The sequence below is a fragment of the Salvelinus sp. IW2-2015 genome, linkage group LG2 (assembly GCF_002910315.2).
Source record: "Salvelinus sp. IW2-2015 linkage group LG2, ASM291031v2, whole genome shotgun sequence".
NCBI lineage: Eukaryota > Metazoa > Chordata > Actinopteri > Salmoniformes > Salmonidae > Salvelinus > Salvelinus sp. IW2-2015.
Genome location: NC_036839.1, coordinates 23,451,015 through 23,468,617, shown reverse-complemented (window position 1 = coordinate 23,468,617; position 17,603 = coordinate 23,451,015). Strand labels below are relative to the sequence as shown.

The 17,603-nt window shown below is 45.8% G+C and overlaps 1 protein-coding gene across 1 annotated transcript in view; it reads left to right on the top strand.

Moving 5' to 3' along the window:
* The window catches only part of LOC111977202 (solute carrier family 49 member 4-like), a 78,427-nt gene that overhangs the window by 52,231 nt on the left and 8,593 nt on the right, over positions 1–17,603 (top strand). Inside the window, exons 6-8 of the mRNA XM_024006564.2 lie at positions 3,808–3,875; positions 13,177–13,304; positions 15,646–15,828. Coding sequence (XP_023862332.1) covers positions 3,808–3,875; positions 13,177–13,304; positions 15,646–15,828 — 379 coding nt within the window. The remainder of the gene's footprint in view (positions 1–3,807; positions 3,876–13,176; positions 13,305–15,645; positions 15,829–17,603) is intronic.

Genomic DNA, 17,603 nt, shown 5'->3' with positions numbered 1-17,603 from the left:
CTCAGCTAGCTACATGCCACTGATTTGGTTACATAGCAACATTGAATCTCAGCTAACTACATGCCACTGATTTGTGTTACATAGCAACATTGAATCTCAGCTAGCTACATGCCACTGATTTGTGTTACATAGCAACATTGAATCTCAGCTAGCTACATGCCACTGATTGTGTTACATAGCAACATTGAATCTCAGCTAGCTACATGCCACTGATTTGTGTTACATAGCAACATTGAATGCATAGAACGATTAGAATGAACGACTGGGTCAAGACATGAGAATATCGAACCATCAGCCCGCTTGGGTAGCAACTTCAGAATGCAAAAAGGTATCCGATGCGGGCCTGTATGCAAGGAAAATAATGGCTGTGGCAGCTAGATAAGTTAGGCAAGCACGGTGGAGTCAAGAGTGCGCGATGCGAGTAGTTTATTCGTGGGGTAGGAGAAAAGCACGGAGTGCCATGTTGACTGGTGCCAGACGTATGGTACAGTTGCATTTGTCGTCAAAAGGAAATGTTAAGGAACTTTTCTCATCCAAGTTGCCTTTATCTGGCTGTCTAAAGATGGTGTCACAAAGATGCTGCCTTACCTAAACTCTGTACAGAGTTTTTCCCAGGCTCAAAACTTAGAAACAGAGTTGTTAAAATGCATCACTACYGCAGCATTCACTCCTCAGAATGTAAGGAGTGTAAGTTTGACTTTCAGTATGTTTTATGTTTGATCTTGATTTTAGAGTTTCACATTGCAAACCACACACTACTGTAAAACACATTAGCCTCCCTAACTTCCGATCCCATACAGCCTGCAAGGTGCCTTGGCYCCAACAAACCATGACCATATTCTGATAAGATGCTATCAGCAGCAACATGCATTGAGGAATACAATGAGGGTAGATATAAGGTGTGACATGATATCTCTATAGATGTGACAGTCTGACACACATACTAAATGTATTTAGGTCAGGGATCAAGAGGAAAACAGTGCTGACAAAGTGGGTACACACACACACTCTGTCTCCCTCTACACTACACGCTGTGCGGTCCCACTGTCATCCCAGACACAGCTCTCTCTCTCTCTCTGCAGCGAGGCGATCAATACAGAGGCGCTGCTTTAGCCCCTCGTCCCCCTTCACTGCCTTCCAATCACCTCCCAGCTGCTCTCCACTTCTCCACTCAAATGCCACTTGCCAATCTTACTGCTGCCGTGTCCCTCCAGCCATTGCAGCGGCCGTGCTGTTCTCTGCATTCCCATTAACAGGCTCTGTTCTGCAGATATCAAACACTGGTTTCAATCTGCCGCCATGTAGTACATCCACCCACAGGGGAGGGGTGTGTGTGTGTGTGTGTGTGTGTGTGTGTGTGTGTGCAGACAAAGCAGCCAGAGAATTTTTTTATACAAAGAAAATCTGTGAAGGTGTCTACTTTGTTTTTCACCTCTGCGTCATCCTGTCTTTCCCAGAACGCACAAAGCCTCACATCCACCGTCCCAACCTTCCTCCCAGCCTTCTGAGATTGTTTCCTGTTCATTTTGTAGCTGTCCCACCTAAGGTGGTTCACCCACCAGTGGCAATAACAGTGTCAACCACCACGCTGCCTAGCTGATGAGTAGTGTCCGTTTGCAGTGTCTCTAAGGTGACCCTTTCTTCCTGCTGACAGAATGCATTCTGTGACATCCCATAGCGTCCCTCTCCACACTYTGMGTGCATCCCAAATGGCAGCCTATTCCCATAGGCCTCTGGAATAGGGTGCTATTTGGGACACAACCGGTGTCTCCTCTCCTCACGGGGAAGGGAAGTGATCCTATAAATAATAGACATGTATGGGGCAGCAGCTGGGGATATGTCATGAGAGAGTAGTATGCTGGGGACAGGTGGAGGGATGGGATGGCTGAAGGGGCTGGAGTTTGGAACGTGACTTGGGAAGTGTTGAGGAGATGAGGCTGAGGTAAACCTGGGCTATTGTCTGAACTCTGCAGGAGCCCTTCCTCCCTCCAGACACCCAGCCCAGTGCTAGGCAAGACAGTGTCCTGAGGCACGTAGCTCTGTGTCGCTGTACGTAATTAGCATTGCTTTAAGAACAAGGTCCCACACTGCGTTAATCACTCATATGTAATTGCTCTGTTAATGGAGAGTAAACATTAAGTCCCTACGCAGGAAAAAAACTCTGAAAGTTGATACTTCACCTGAAAGCACAGCAGTGGCTTCAGCTTTCTGATTACAGAGAGGCTTTCTGCACTGAGAAAGTCACTGTTGTGAACTCCTGGTACTTTTCCTGATCTAGAGTTACATCTAGCTGTGGTGGTTAATTCTGCTGCTTCCAGACAGACGGTGAACTGTAACCTTTATGCATCTCAGAGAAGGAGTGTTAAGCTAGGATCGATTTTGACTTTGAAATAATAATGTATACGAGAGGAAACCTGATCCTAGATTAGCACTCCTACTCTTAAATGCTTTGTGGCTATGGGCCCAGTCCGAGTGGTGGTTGGTTATGCCTCCAGACAGGCAGGCAGGCAGGCATACAGTGTACCAACTAACTTCCGTGGTGTCTTTTGATGCTCTCCTTGGTTACCTCTGAATAAATTAGCATGGCAATGCCATCGTGTCGTGCGACACCCACGGGTAAGTGCCATGATTACTGGCCTAAAAGGCTCAGAAACAAGAGAAAATTAAAGAAAGACAAATAAGTGAATGTGCCAGGAGCCTGAAGCCCTGGCTTCCACACCATACATAACTTCGGCACGGAAACCATTTCCTGGTTATTGACACAGTAGTAACAACGCGCATGATTATTAAGCTGAGCACGGACAAATCAGGCCTGTACGGCTTGCATCTAGGACTGAGACATATTGCAGTTAATTAACCACACACACACCCACACACACACACACAACACACACACACACACACACACACACACACACACACACACACACACACACACACACACACACAAAATGCTTGATCTCTTCCCCTGACACCTAAATAGCATGCAGAACGATTTGCATTCAGCTTCACAACCTTTGTACTTTTTCAAGAAAGTTTCAGAAAAGGCCTCTAGATGCTTTATTTACATTCTGGTCTCATCTTGTTTATACTCACATCTGGCCTCTTTCAACGTGGCTCCTCTTTTTTTATACCTGAGTTATAGCGTAAGGTAGATTGATGTGAACCGCAGCACACCTTCATTGGCACTCAGCTTCCCCAGAGAGGTGTGTGTGTTGTGTGGGTGACACATTGGCCTCCGTCTGTGATGCAGTCAGTCTCTCATGCTGATGCTGCAGCAGTAGACCCTGGTGAATGCTTCAGTAGGGAACACTGTAGAAAAACCTTTTGCAACACAAATCTAACATCTCTCTTCCTATTGGGCAAGTTGTGGTAGTGTTTCCCTGCTTTGCTCTGTTTTCTCCCTACAGAACAAGACCCTGGTCATAATGTCTGTTTTTTCTTCTCCATCTGTCAGAGCAGGCGTTTGTCTGTGATGAATCATCACATTGACACCACCAGCCATTGACTCCCACCACTATCAGAATACAGGGTTGCAATTTACCCTGGGCTTGATTGACCGTTTTCCCCAGTCTTCAGACACAGTGCCTGCTCTCTGTTTAGCCTCGGTCCCCTGAGCCGTGTTTGGCATGCTGAACATGGAATAATGCTCCTCTCTTTCTGTCTCTCATTCTCACTTCCACACTCTCTTCCTTGCTATCTCGTTCTCTGTCAATACCCTCATTCTCTCTCGATCTCTCCTTTTGTATCCATCTATCTCTCTCTCTCTCTCTCTCTCTCTCTCTCTCTCTCTGTCTGTCTCTCAAGGTGGATGCTGGCTGGATCGGGTTCTGGTCCATTGTGGGCGGCTGTGTGTTTGGAGTGGCCATGGCCAGGTAAGCAACAGAAACAGCAGACCATTTCCATGTGGTTTAGCATTGTAGCATGACTTGACCTGAATGTGCCCACAAATAACCCCTGATGGGGTGTCAGATATTTGATGTACTGAAAGGCCCCGGACAGTTTTCTGACTTGAGATCCGTTCGCTGAACTCAGATTTTCTCCTATTGACGTCACTGAATTAATTTTGTGAAAGTCTGAGTTGAGTGTGCTTATCTCAACGGTGAATCCGGCTTCTAGTTAGAGGTTGTCTGGAGTAGGCCCAGTACAGACTGAAGGTAGGCTGGGCTTGGACTGAGCCTGACTACCAACAGCTAGCTCTGTCCAGCGATGTGTGAGGAGAGATCTTCCCATTAATAAGCCTGTCTCATCATTTCAGTCCTAAACCATCTCCTTGGACCAGGTGAGCCGTCAAATTGGAGGATAAGCATTTATCGTGAACTCCATACACTCGCTTAGTATCTTCAGATTAAGTATGCATGAAAATACACGGCCCATGTTTGGTCGTAATAGCTTTGGCTCTGCCTCCAAGGCCTGTCAACAAGATTAGCAACTAGAAACCCATTACTAAGCATGTTCACAGGAATAAATGAGTCTATTACTCTGTCTGCTTATGCTGCATTCCAGTCTGGTTCTCTCACTTTCTTGAAACATTACTATGTTTAGTGGTATTGGAGGGGGGTAGGAGTCTCAGGGTGTGTCCTAAATGTCTATGAGCTCTGGTCAAAAGTTGTCCACTACATAGGGAAAAGGGTGCAATTTGGGAGGCGCCCGCAGTCTCAAACCCCTTAGCTCACCTCATCCACTCCTTCCCTCCATCTCTCTTAGTGTATTAAATCCATGGTTGTTGTGATAGACAGAGGTGAGTAAGTGAATGCTAATGCAATGGGCCACATCTCTCTAGCTGATGGATAGACTGACGCACCGTAGGCCCCAAACTGTGGACTCTGCAAAAGGAAGGGATCCGTCGTCCAGCTGACATGTATATGCTCATCGCCCGGTCCAATCAGCACTTCCAGGCAGGGCCAAAGTCTCACAACGCTGTAATTAGGAAAACTAGGCCATAACTCSAGCCTTGATTCATGGAACTGTTCTGTTCTTGGTATAGGCTGGAGTGGACTGGAGCTATCTAACAAACTATTGTGTYTTAAGTATAGATCCATGGTTAATCAGGGTTGGGTAAGGTTTGCTTATGTTTGCAACCTCAGTAGATGTTGATGTCATGGCAGAGAAACAGAAACTAACTCATTAAAGAGTCTCAGTCAGCCAGTTGATTGGCTTCCTTCTCACGTCTGACTTAATTGGGCGTCTGTTGGCGGTTAGCTTGGGGAGCTGATCTGAGCAGAGCGGTGCTTCGGGTGGGGTTGCGTTCCATGTATGTGTTTGTTTGGGTTTTGCTGTGATTGGTGATGTGTTGTGTTTGGGAAGCACAGTAGCAGATGCCCCTGTTTACCTCTATAATACTGGGTCCTTTGTGGAACCATTAATGATCATTTGCCTGACGGTTTGGTGTTGATGGAGCTGCTGAGTTACAGTACAGAGCACACGCACACACACACACATTTACATTTACATTTAAGTCATTTAGCAGACGCTCTTATCCAGAGCGACTTACAAATTGGAAAGTTCACACATATTCATCACACACACACACACACACACACACGCACACACACACACACAGACACACACACACCACACACACACACACACACACACACTCTCTCTCGTGCCTGAACGTAAGTTATAACACACCTCTGTCTCACCTTACACCACACACACATCAGAGAGCAGCTTGCCACAGGCAGCAGAAATTCAAGAACTTTTGCTGCAGGTGTTATGGTTGCAAATACTAAGTGGTTTGCTTCCCGGGAGGGCTTTGTGATAGCCAAACACACTCACTCCCCAACACACACACATGCTTCCTAATATTTCTTCCCCCTGAGATGCTCCCACCACTAGATGGATGGCAGTATTTGTCACTGTGGGGGCAATTAGCGACAGGTGCTCAGAGGTGTGTCTGTCTGTGTGTGTGTGTCTGTCTGTGTCTGTCTGTGTGTGTGTGTCTGTCTGTGTCTGTCTGTGTGTGTGTCTGTCTGTGTCTGTCTGTGTGTGTCTGTCTGTGTGTGTGTGTGTCTGTCTGTCTGTGTCTGTCTGTGTGTGTGTCGTGTGTCAGAGACACATTTGACAAATGAGCCTGCGCCGTTTAATTGTCGGCCAGCAGCTTGTGGTTGGTGTGAAACTGCTGCTTTAAGACCATACCTGGAACAGAACAGAGCTGGTGGAAATTAATAATAATAACCACCTCCCATTATCCTTTGTCAAACATTATCCCCACCATTATAAGCCAAGTCCCATTATCAACCTGAGGAGCGACACAGGGGAAGGGAGGGAGGCAGAGGGGAAGGGAGGGAGGCAGAGGGGAAGGGAGGGAGGCAGAGGGGAAGGGAGGGAGGCAGGAGGGAAGGGAGGGAGGGAGGTGGAAGAGTTTTTAACCACATTAACTGCCACTAGAGACCTGAGAGATGATCAGGTATTTATCTTAGATAAACGAGGGGTAAACAAGATATTTAATATGGGAAATGGAAATAACTGAATTTGTTTTGGCCGTTGTCTGTCAGTGATATCATTACGGCCATCTATCAGACTGGTTTGTTCATTCAGTACATGCCCTTGTCTTGGTACAGAATGGAGACAAATAGACCTAATAATGATAATATCAAATGGAATCAGAATTGAATTATTCCTGCAGTTAGCCAGAGGAGAATGCACAAAATAAAATCTGATGCCAGAGGAGATTTAAGCGTCACTATCTTCTAGCCAATAAATCTGACACAGCTGTTATTGATGTGCTTTTAATTTAGACATTACCTCACAGCAAGATAGGTGTACAGTATGCTCCAGTCTTGTCAGCTGACATTATAGGGCATAAAGGAGTCTTGAAATATACTACTTAGATGCATGCTGCATTTATTGCAGGTGTCAGTAAACAAATTAGATGTGAGAGGGGTGATAGTAATTATGATACTGGTGGTGTAGGGTAGTGGTTCTCAAACCTCTTCTCGGAGACCCCAGACATTTCACTATTTTGTAATAGCCCCGAACTAACTCACCTGGCTTACCTATTCAATGGCTTGATGATAGATGACAAGTTGAATCAGGTGTTCTAGCTCTGGAATAGATCAAATACATGGAATGGCTGCGGGTCCCTGAGGAGAGGTTTGGGAACCACTGATGTAGGGGACCATTAACTGTGCTCCTCTACCCAGTGAGACAAGGGTTTGGCTGGGTGTAGGTTGCGTATAGAATATGATACTGGTGCTGGTTGGGTAGAGGACTTAGCTGTGGTCCTCTACCCAGAGAGGAGAGGGGTTGACTGGGTAGGTGCAGGGCTGTAGTCTCTGGCACAGCCAGGGGAGAGTTGGAGCTAGTGGCAGATGGGTAGGAGCAGAGGCTGGCTTTGGCTGGGGAATGAGAGAGSAGACTGGGCTGGGCAGTGCTTGCCTGTCCCTGCCAAAGCACCTCCTTCCATGGCCCAGCATCCCTGTTGTGTTTTCTTCCAAAGGGTACATGTTAGGCCGTATGTTAGGCAGACTGCTCTGTCCATRCATGAATAGAAAGTCGATCCTAGATGTATTCTTCACTGAGACAGAACACTATGGGGGTCATACGATCAGACAGTCTGAGTGACATATGGTTCCTAGCCACACACAGACAGTGCAAAATAAATGGTTTGAAGCTAAATAGTTTTGTTGTCTGTGAGGCTGTCCAAAACGTATTTCCCTGCTACAGTTTTATTGAACTCTGAGAGACTGTTTGACAAATCCAACATTTCCTGCGGGTGCTTTTTCACAAATAGTTCTTTGTTGGGTTGAACAATATTTCTGAAGCATCTTGTCTGAGCACAACAAAACAAAGGCAATTAGTGTCTTTCCACTACGAGCTTCAATATGTGTGATGTCGAACAGTTAGGAGTAAACCTTGTCAGTCCAGGAGTAAACCTTGTCAGTCCAGGAGTAAACCTTGTCAGTCCAGGAGTAAACCTTGTCAGTCCAGGAGTAAACCTTGTCAGTCCAGGAGTAAACCTTGTCAGTCCAGGAGTAACCTTGTCAGTAGGGTTGGGCAGTATCCATATTTTCATACAATTTCTGTACCATACCGGGGTATACAGTGTTACCAGAAGTGCATACAGTACAAGGGGCAAACACTATTTCTAAAACTTACTAACACTATTTAAAATATATATAATATACACTGCTCAAAAAAATAAAGGGAACACTTAAACAACACAATGTAACTCCAAGTCAATCACACTTCTGTGAAATCAAACTGTCCACTTAGGAAGCAACACTGATTGACAATAAATTTCACATGCTGTTGTGGCAAATGGAATAGACAACAGGTGGAATTATAGGCAATTAGCAAGACACCCCCAATAAAGGAGTGGTTCTGCAGGTGGTGACCACAGACCACTTCTCAGTTCCTATGCTTCCTGGCTGATGTTTTGGTCACTTTTGAATGCTGGCGGTGCTTTCACTCTAGTGGTAGCATGAGACGGAGTCTACAACCTACACAAGTGGCTCAGGTAGGGCAGCTCATCCAGGATGGCACATCAATGCGAGCTGTGGCAAGAGGTTTGGTGTGTCTGTCAGCGTAGTGTACAGAGCATGGAGGCACTACCAGGAGACAGGCCAGTACATCATGAGACGTGGAGGAGGCCGTAGGAGGGCACAACCCAGCAGCAGGACCGCTACCTCCGCCTTTGTGCAAGGAGGAGCACTGCCAGAGCCCTGCAAAATGACCTCCAGCAGGCACAAATGTGCATGTGTCTGCTCAAACGGTCAGAAACAGACTCCATGAGGGTGGTATGAGGGCCCGACGTCCACAGGTGGGGGTTGTGCTTACAGCCAACACCGTGCAGGACGTTTGGCATTTGCCAAAGAACACCAAGATTGGCAAATTCGCTATGGCGCCCTGTGCTCTTCACAGATGAAAGCAGGTTCACACTGAGCACATGTGACAGAGTCTGGAGACGCCGTGGAGAACGTTCTTCTGCCTGCAACATCCTCCAGCATGACCGGTTTGGCGGTGGGTCAGTCATGGTGTGGGGTGGCATTTCTTTGGGGGGCCGCACAGCCCTCCATGTGCTCGCCAGAGGTAGCCTGACTGCCATTAGGTACCGAGTGAGATCCTCAGACCCCTTGTGAGACCATATGCTGGTGCGGTTGCCCTGGGTTCCTCCTAATGCAAGACAATGCTAGACCTCATGTGGCTGGAGTGTGTCAGCAGTTCCTGCAAGAGGAAGGCATTGATGCTATGGACCGTTCCCAGACCTGAATCCAATTGAGCACATCTGGGACATCATGTCTTCGCTCCATCCACCATGCACGTTGCACCACAGACTGTCCAGGAGTTGGCGGATGCTTTAGTCCAGGTCTGGGAGGAGATCCCTCAGGAGACCATCCGCCACCTCATCAGGAGCATGCCCAGGCGTTGTAGGGAGGTCATACAGGCACGTGGAGGCACACACACTACTGAGCCTCATTTTGACTGTTTTTAGGACATTACATCAAAGTTGGACCCGCTGTAGTGTGGTTTTCCACTTTAATTTTGAGTGTGACACCAAATCCAGACCTCCATGGGTTGATAAATTTGATTTTCTTGATATTTTTGTGTGATTTTGTTGTCAGCACATTCAACTATGTAAAGAAAAAAGTATTTAATAAGAATATTTCATTCATTCAGATCTAGGATGTGTTATTTTAGTGTTCCCTTTATTTTTTTGAGCAGTGTATATTGTCAACAGGGATCTTGATCCAAGAGGGGATTAAAAATCTCTGCTGTAACCAAGAAGCTTGATATTGACATCTAGCCACTTCCATAGCAAACCAAATGCATAGCTGGAGCCCTGAGTTTGATKAAATTTATTTYACACATCTTACATTACTTATAGTTATACTTAACTAATAGTTAATCAGTGGCGTAGCACGCAGCCCTCGCCGATGTGGGGTTGCCCTCAACCCCAAAACAATTTACAATAAAACAATGTGTTTACGGTATTGAAAATCATACCATCGATATTTCAAAATATCCCCTGTATATGGAATAAACGATATATTGCCCAAGCCTACTTGTTAGGGGGGATAGTTCAACACCTGTTGAGAGAGGAACATCTAATTAAATGGCTACCCAGACTAATTGCCCCCCCCCCCTCCTCACTGCTGCTACTCTCTGTTATTATCTATGCATAGTCACTTTAATAATTCTACCTACACTACTGTTCAAAAGTTTAGGGTCACTTAGAAATGTCCTTGTTTTTGAAAGAAATGCAAATTTTTTGTCCATTTAAATTTATATCAAATTGATCAGAAATACAGTGTAGACATTGTTAATGTTGTAAATGACTATTGTAGCTGGAAACTGCAGATTTTTTAATGGAATATTTACATAGGCGTACAGAGGTCCATTATCAGCAACCATCACTCCTGTGTTCCAATGGCACGTTGTGTTAGCTAATCCAAGTMTATCATTTTAAAAGGCTAATTGATCATTAGAAAATCCTTTTGCAATTATGTTAGCACAGCTGAAAACTGTCCTGGTTAAAGAAGCAATAAAACTGGCCTTCTTTAGACTAGTTGAGTATCTGGAGCATCAGCATTTGTGGGTTCGTTACAGGCTCAAAAAGGCTAGAAACAAAGAACTTTCTTCTGAAACTCGCCAGTCTATTCTTGTCCTGAGAAACGAAGGCTATTCCGTGCGAGAAATTGCCAAGAAACGGAAGATCTCGTACAACGCTGTGTACTACTCCCTTCACAGAACGCGCAAACTGGCTCTAACCAGAATAGAAAGAGGAGTGCGTGGCCCGGGGCACAACTGAGCAAGAGGACAAGTACATTAGTGTCTAGTTAGAGAAACAGACGCCTCACAAGTCCTCAACTGGCAGCTTCATTAAATAGTACCCGCAGAACATCAGTCTCAACGTCAACAGTGAAGAGACGACTCCAGGATGCTAGTCATTTACAACATTAACAATGTCTACACTGATTTCTGATCAATTTGATGTTATTTTAATGGATTTTTTTTATTTATTTTTTCAAAACCAAGGACATTCCTAAGTGACCCCAAACTTTTGAACGGTAGTGTACATGTACATATTACCTCGACAAACCGGTGCCCCTGCACATTGACTCTGTACCGGTACCCCATGTATATTGCCTCGCTATTGTTATTTTACTGCTACTCTTTCATTATTTTGTTTCTTTTATTTCTTATTCTTATTTTTGGGGGGGCGGGGTGTTTTTAATTTTTTAAACGACGTTGTTGGTTAGGGCTTGTAAGTAAGTATTCACTGTAAGGTCTGCACCTGCTGTATTCGGCGCATGTGACAAATACAATTTGATTTGATTTTGAACGCTAAAACACGAGGCTTTGTTTATAAAGCATGTCTGGATGGATAGGGAGTAGCCGACATCAAATATCTGCCTGCTTGCTTCACAGTCACTGGTGATCTAAATGACACAACTCATATCATGGTGTATCGCTGTAAGCTGTCACCAGTTGTAACCAGGACAGCTACATCTCCTGACACCATGACTGCTTCTCTTTTATCGATGGTGACATGGAGGCACATAAGTCACCCTGAGACTTGTTTACACTCTTTGTTGTGGTTTGAAGCATGCCATGATTTGCATCATCATCATGATGAGTGGCGGGTGACACATTGCTTCTTGAAAGAAAATATCTTGAAAACTTGACTCCTGACATGCAAAACAATTTGGGACCGTATCAACAGTGCACTAATGGAAGAAAATACCAAAATATTAAGTTTTCCTTTAGGCCATTTTTGAAACATACCAAAAGTAGGCAATGTTGTACGCGTTTAGTTGTTGATTTGTTGTTGTTTAAAAACAATCCGTTTCTATGTGTGTGCTCCAGGTTTACTACCTCCATCTGTCTCTCTCTAGGTTTACTACCTCCATCTGTCTCTCTCCAGTTTACTACTCCATGTCTCTCTCCAGTTTACTACCCATCTGTCTCTCTCCAGGTTACTACCTCCATCTGTCTCTCTCCAGGTTTACTACCTCCATCTGTCTCTCTCCAGGTTTACTACCTCCATCTCTGTCTCTCTCCAGGTTTACTACCTCCATCTCTGTCTCTCTCCAGGTTTACTACCTCCATCTCTGTCTCTCTCCAGGTTTACTACCTCCATCTCTGTCTCTCTCCAGGTTTACTACCTCCATCTCTGTCTCTCTCCAGGTTTACTACCTCATCTCTGTCTCTCTCCAGGTTTACTACCTCCATCTCTGTCTCTCTCCAGGTTTACTACCTCCATCTCTGTCTCTCTCCAGGTTACTACCTCCATCTCTGTCTCTCTCCAGGTTTACTACCTCCATCTGTCTCTCTCCAGGTTTACTACCTCCATCTCTGTCTCTCTCCAGGTTTACTACCTCCATCTCTGTCTCTCTCCAGGTTTACTACCTCCATCTCTGCTCTCTCCAGGTTACTACCTTCATTCTGTCTCTCTCCAGGTTTACTACCTCCATCTCTGTCTCTCTCCAGGTTTACTACCTCCATCTCTGTCTCTCTCCAGGTTTACTACCTCCATCTCTGTCTCTCTCCAGTTACTACCTCCATCTGTCTCTCTCCAGGTTTACTACCTCCATCTGTCTCTCTAGGTTTACTACCTCCACTGTCTCTCTAGGTTTACTACCACCTGTCTCTCTCTAGGTTTACTACCTCCATCTGTCTCTCTCTAGGTTTACTACCTTCATCTGTCTCCTCTAGGTTTACTACTTCATCTGTCTCTCTCTAGGTTTACTACTTCATCTGTCTCCTCCAGTACTACCTCCATCTCTGTCTCTCTCCAGGTTTACTACCTCCATCTGTCTCTCTCCAGGTTTACTACCTCCATCTTCTGTCTCTCTCCAGGTTTACTACCTCCGTCTCTGTCTCTCTCCAGGTTTACTACCTCCGTCTCTGTCTCTCTCCAGGTTTACTACCTCGTCTCTGTCTCTCTCCAGGTTTACACCTCCGCTCTGTCTCTCTCCAGGTTTACACCTCCGTCTCTGTCTCCTCCAGGTTTACTACCTCCATCTCTGTCTTCTCTCCAGGTTTACTACCTCCATCTCTGTCTCTCTCCAGGTTTACTACCTCCATCTCTCTCTCTCTCCAGGTTTACTACCTCCATCTCTCTTCTCTCTCCAGGTTTACTACCTCCATCTCTGTCTCTCTCCAGGTTTACTACCTCCATCTCTGTCTCTCTCCAGGTTTACTACCTCCATCTCTGTCTCTCCCCAGGTTTGCAGATTCTATCCGGGGCATGCTGAAGCTCATCCTGGTCCTGATGATGGCTGGTGCTTCCCTGGCCTCCACCTGGTTCACATTAACCTGCCTGACCAGGCTCACACACCTACCCTCCACTGCAGGTAGGCCTAGTAGAGCATGGTTTCCAGAGAATCCTAGAGCCACAATGGATACTTCAATGGATACTTCAATAGCAGACTTGTCCTTTAGATGTAGGAAGGGACGCATGGACCGAGTAAAGCAAGTACATCTCCTGTTTCTGTAGCGTGAGGCAGATTGATGTACAAGTACACCGCCTGGACAGGACTCTTGTCTATCGCAGGGCCAAGCATATGTCCCATTTGTACAGTCTTTGGTATGACTCGGGGATGGAACTCCCAACCCTCCAATCTCAGGGCAGATATGGACTGCGATGCAGTAGCACATTAGCAGTTTCCCTTGAAACAAACAAACATATGAACTTCACATTCACCAGCTCTAAGCATTCTCATCCATCATAATTTTCATGCTTGTCATCAGTATTTTTTTCAATCCTCTCGCTACTGGCTGACAGTGCCAAGCTAACAGACCCCAGGATTGCCCATCCATCTGGTGTACTGTGCATGGTGGTATTATACATAGCTCTGGTAGGAGCCTCTTCCACATTACACACCTCTCTTTGTTATCCCTTTTTTGAAATCCTCAGCTTGCGCACTTACTAAATGAATAATACTGTGTCTGTTTTTTACACAACTTCACTGGTTTTGTTCTTCAACGACATCTATTATCATTCATGTAATAGTGATTCGCTGGCCTCCCGAGTGGCGCAGTGGTCTAAGGCACTGCATCGCAGTGCTAGAGACGTTACTCTAGACCCGGGTTCATTCCTGGGCTGTGCCACAACCGGCCGTGGTACATTTGGCCCAGCATCGCCCTGGTTACGGGAGGGTTGGGCCGAGGGGGCTTTACTTSGCTCATCGTGCTCTAGCGACTCCTAGGCCGGGTGTCTGCAGGCTGACCCCGGTAGCCAGTTGAACYGTGTTTCCTCCAACACATTGGTGCAGCTGGGTTCTGGGTTAAGCTGGCGGGTGTTAAAGAGCGTCATTAGGCAGGTCATGTTTCAGAGGACGCATGACTCCACCTTCACCTCTCCCGAGCTCATTGGGGAGTTGCAGCGATGAGAAAAGATCGTAATTGGAAGAAAATTAAGGGGATCAACAATTTTTTTGAAGGGATTCGCTGACAGCGTGGGGTCTTCCCTTGGACACATTCTTCATGGTTCTACTACCATACTTCCTCTACTGAAAAGTCAAAAATGTTGCGATGAAGCGGCACCATCCCCTGGGGATCAACTAGCTACAACCTGGGAGAGACTGAGACAGAGTGGGAGGAACAGAGCAGCCGTGGGACACTAGAGGTTGTCTGTGTTTGATACCAGCCTGTCTTAGAGCAGGACGGGGGTGGTTGAACAAAGGGATGATGAGAGGGAAGAGGGGATATTCTTTCCGGATTTGATGACTGTGTCGTCAGTGCAGTGGCATCGCCTCAGTTCCTCTGTGACAGCGGCAGGCAGGCATGCAGGCAGGCAGGCAGGCTGGGTCCTCTGAGGCAGCATTGTGATTTAGAGCGGTGCTGGCTAATGAGGAGTTGATTTGGCCCAATCTGCAGTGATAAAGGAGACGGAGGAGACTGAGCCATGTTCTGTTCCAAATGGTACCCTATTCCTTATATAGTGCACTACCATAGTACTCTGGTCAAAAGTAGTGCGCTTTATAGGGAAWAGGGTGCCATTTGGGATGTAGCAATGCTCTGCTCCACGGTGATGGCTTAATCTCCTCCCCCAGCCCAGGGCCCCCGAGCTCGGCCTCAGAGCAGCTGAGACCTCGATCAGTGGTGGCCAAGACACACAGGCACACAAGCACGGACACACGCACAGACACTGTGCGCACACATACACACACACAAATGCGTACAAGCAAATTGGGGACAAATATATACACACACACACACACACACACACACACACACACACACACACACACACACACACACACTGGGGGAATCGGCCAGCAGCATATGGCACTTACCAACGCAATTTGCCTGTGCCCTGAGAATAACTAACTGTAGTCAATCTCATGAAAACACAAGCTGCACAGCAGGTGGTTTTGCCTGTGTTTTTCCCCCCATCCACCACCCACTGTTAAACCACCATTGTCTTAGCTGGAATGACATTATGAGTAAGCTTTGATGTGTAACAATGAGAACTTGGAGGCCTTCTCATGGTGACACTGTTCTTATGGTCACACTAGACTAGTGTCATCTCGTACTAGTTAAAGTGCCATATGTAAAATATTTTGACACCTGTTGATGTAAAAAGGGCTTTATAAGTCACATTTGATTGGTTAACCCATGAATCCCTGTCCTCTGCTTTATAAAATGTGATGATTGATTGATTGATTAACCCCCCTCCCCTCTTCCCCGCAGCCACCCTGTACACCTCCTGTATCCTGGTGGGCATCTTCATCAACAGTAGTGTGCCCATCTTCTTTGAACTCTTCATCGAAACCGTGTACCCCGTGCCAGAGGGCATCACCTGTGGTGTGGTCACCTTCCTCGGTAACCTGGTCACCGGCTGCCTCCTCTTCTTCCTCACCTTCTACAGCACAGGTAAGACTGACGGGTAGAGTACAGCTACAACACAAGATGGAAGAGAAAGAAGTGGATAGGAGAGCGCTCTAGATCAGTGGGTCAGATTTACATCCAGGTCAAGAGGTCAGATGTGCCTACATATCCACTCAGGATCATTTTCAATCTTAACAAATAGATATAAGAATTAGATTCCCAGACTTTTTAAGATATAATATTTATTTTGATTATAATAATTTAAAAAAATGTTTTATCTCTCCCAGCCTGGTATTCATTGTCTTGGTCTAGCGTAGGTTCATGTATCATTTGTAAGTAGAGCACATTACAGAGAACAGACTATCTCTACCTCTATTTCTCCATTTCTACAGGCTCCAGGAGCAGGTCTGGAGCCTGTAGAAATATAAAGTCAGTGGATCCGAAGCATCAGGCCTCCTCTCTGTGTGTGCATCCCAAATGGCACCCAATTTTCTTCCATAGTGTACTGCTTTTGACCAGGCCATGGTCAAAAGTAGTGCACTATGAAGGGYCTAGGGTGTCACTTGGGAAGAAACCTCTGTTTCTCTCCTCTGTTAGCTGAGCTACATTCTGTTTGCAGAGCTCTTCTTTGTCTGATTGTCTAACCTTCCAGTAAAGGCTAATCACAAAGCCACTCAGGTGGAATGATGAATAATGCTTCTAGAACTTGACAGTATTCCCCCCTCAAACCCTTTTGAGTAAATAGATAGAATATATACGTACACATATTTGTGCGAACTGCATTACTATTCGTGAGATTCACTGGGTCCCCCAGAGTACAGGGGGTGTACAGTCTGGCTGGTCCCCCAGAGTACAGGGGGTGTACAGTCTGGCTGGTCCCCCAGAGTACAGGGGGTGTACAGTCTGGCTGGTTGTCCCCCACGAATTATGCAATTTTGTAAATATTGGCTCTCTATGGCAAGACGCATCATTCACCCAAGTTTTGTCAAAATCGGGCCAGTGCTGTCTGAGATATCGTGTGACAAACGTACAAYCGTACTAACGGACGGAGACGTATCCACAGTCCCCTCCCCGATTTCATTATGGGGGACAACTACGACTTAATCCAGTTCCTGTTGTATCTGTTTTGTTTATCAACCAATGTGGATGAACGGAGGATAACATTCAACCACCACATAACAGAGATTTGTAAGGAATAGGACAGTATGATGGCACAGGAGGTTGGTCGCATCTTAATTGGGGAGGATGGGCTTGTGGTAATGGTTTGAGCAGAATGAMTGGAATGGTATCAAATGCATCGAACACATGGTTTGATGCCATTCCATTTGCTCTGTTCCAGCTATTATTATGAGCCATCCTCCCCTCAGCAGCCTCCACTGTATGATAGGGCTACAATATTTTCTTTTTTTACCTCTAATTCATCCTTCATTCATTTCAGCCTTATACAGTAATCGATGTGGCATATGCGGTGGTGTGGAATTAAAAGCAGAAGAATTCCATATAAATCTTTGCCTTTTCAAAATCAACCCCGCTCCATCCTTCATTTTAAATTGGCAATCTCAGGCTCAAAGATGTTCATTTATTTTTTGGTTACAGTTGATTTAAAATTTCCATTCGCTGCTCACTGCCAAAAGAACAAATTCTGAAGTATCAATGATTTAACTTCTTTAAAAAAATGTTTTTATACATATTGTTTTAATATTGAAGGGTTGCAAGGGTCTGGGCTCAGCGGGTCCCAACTTCCTTCTATTCCAGCAGGGTATTTCAGCGGGTCCCAACTTCCTTCTATTCCAGCAGGGTATTTCAGCGGGTCCCAACTT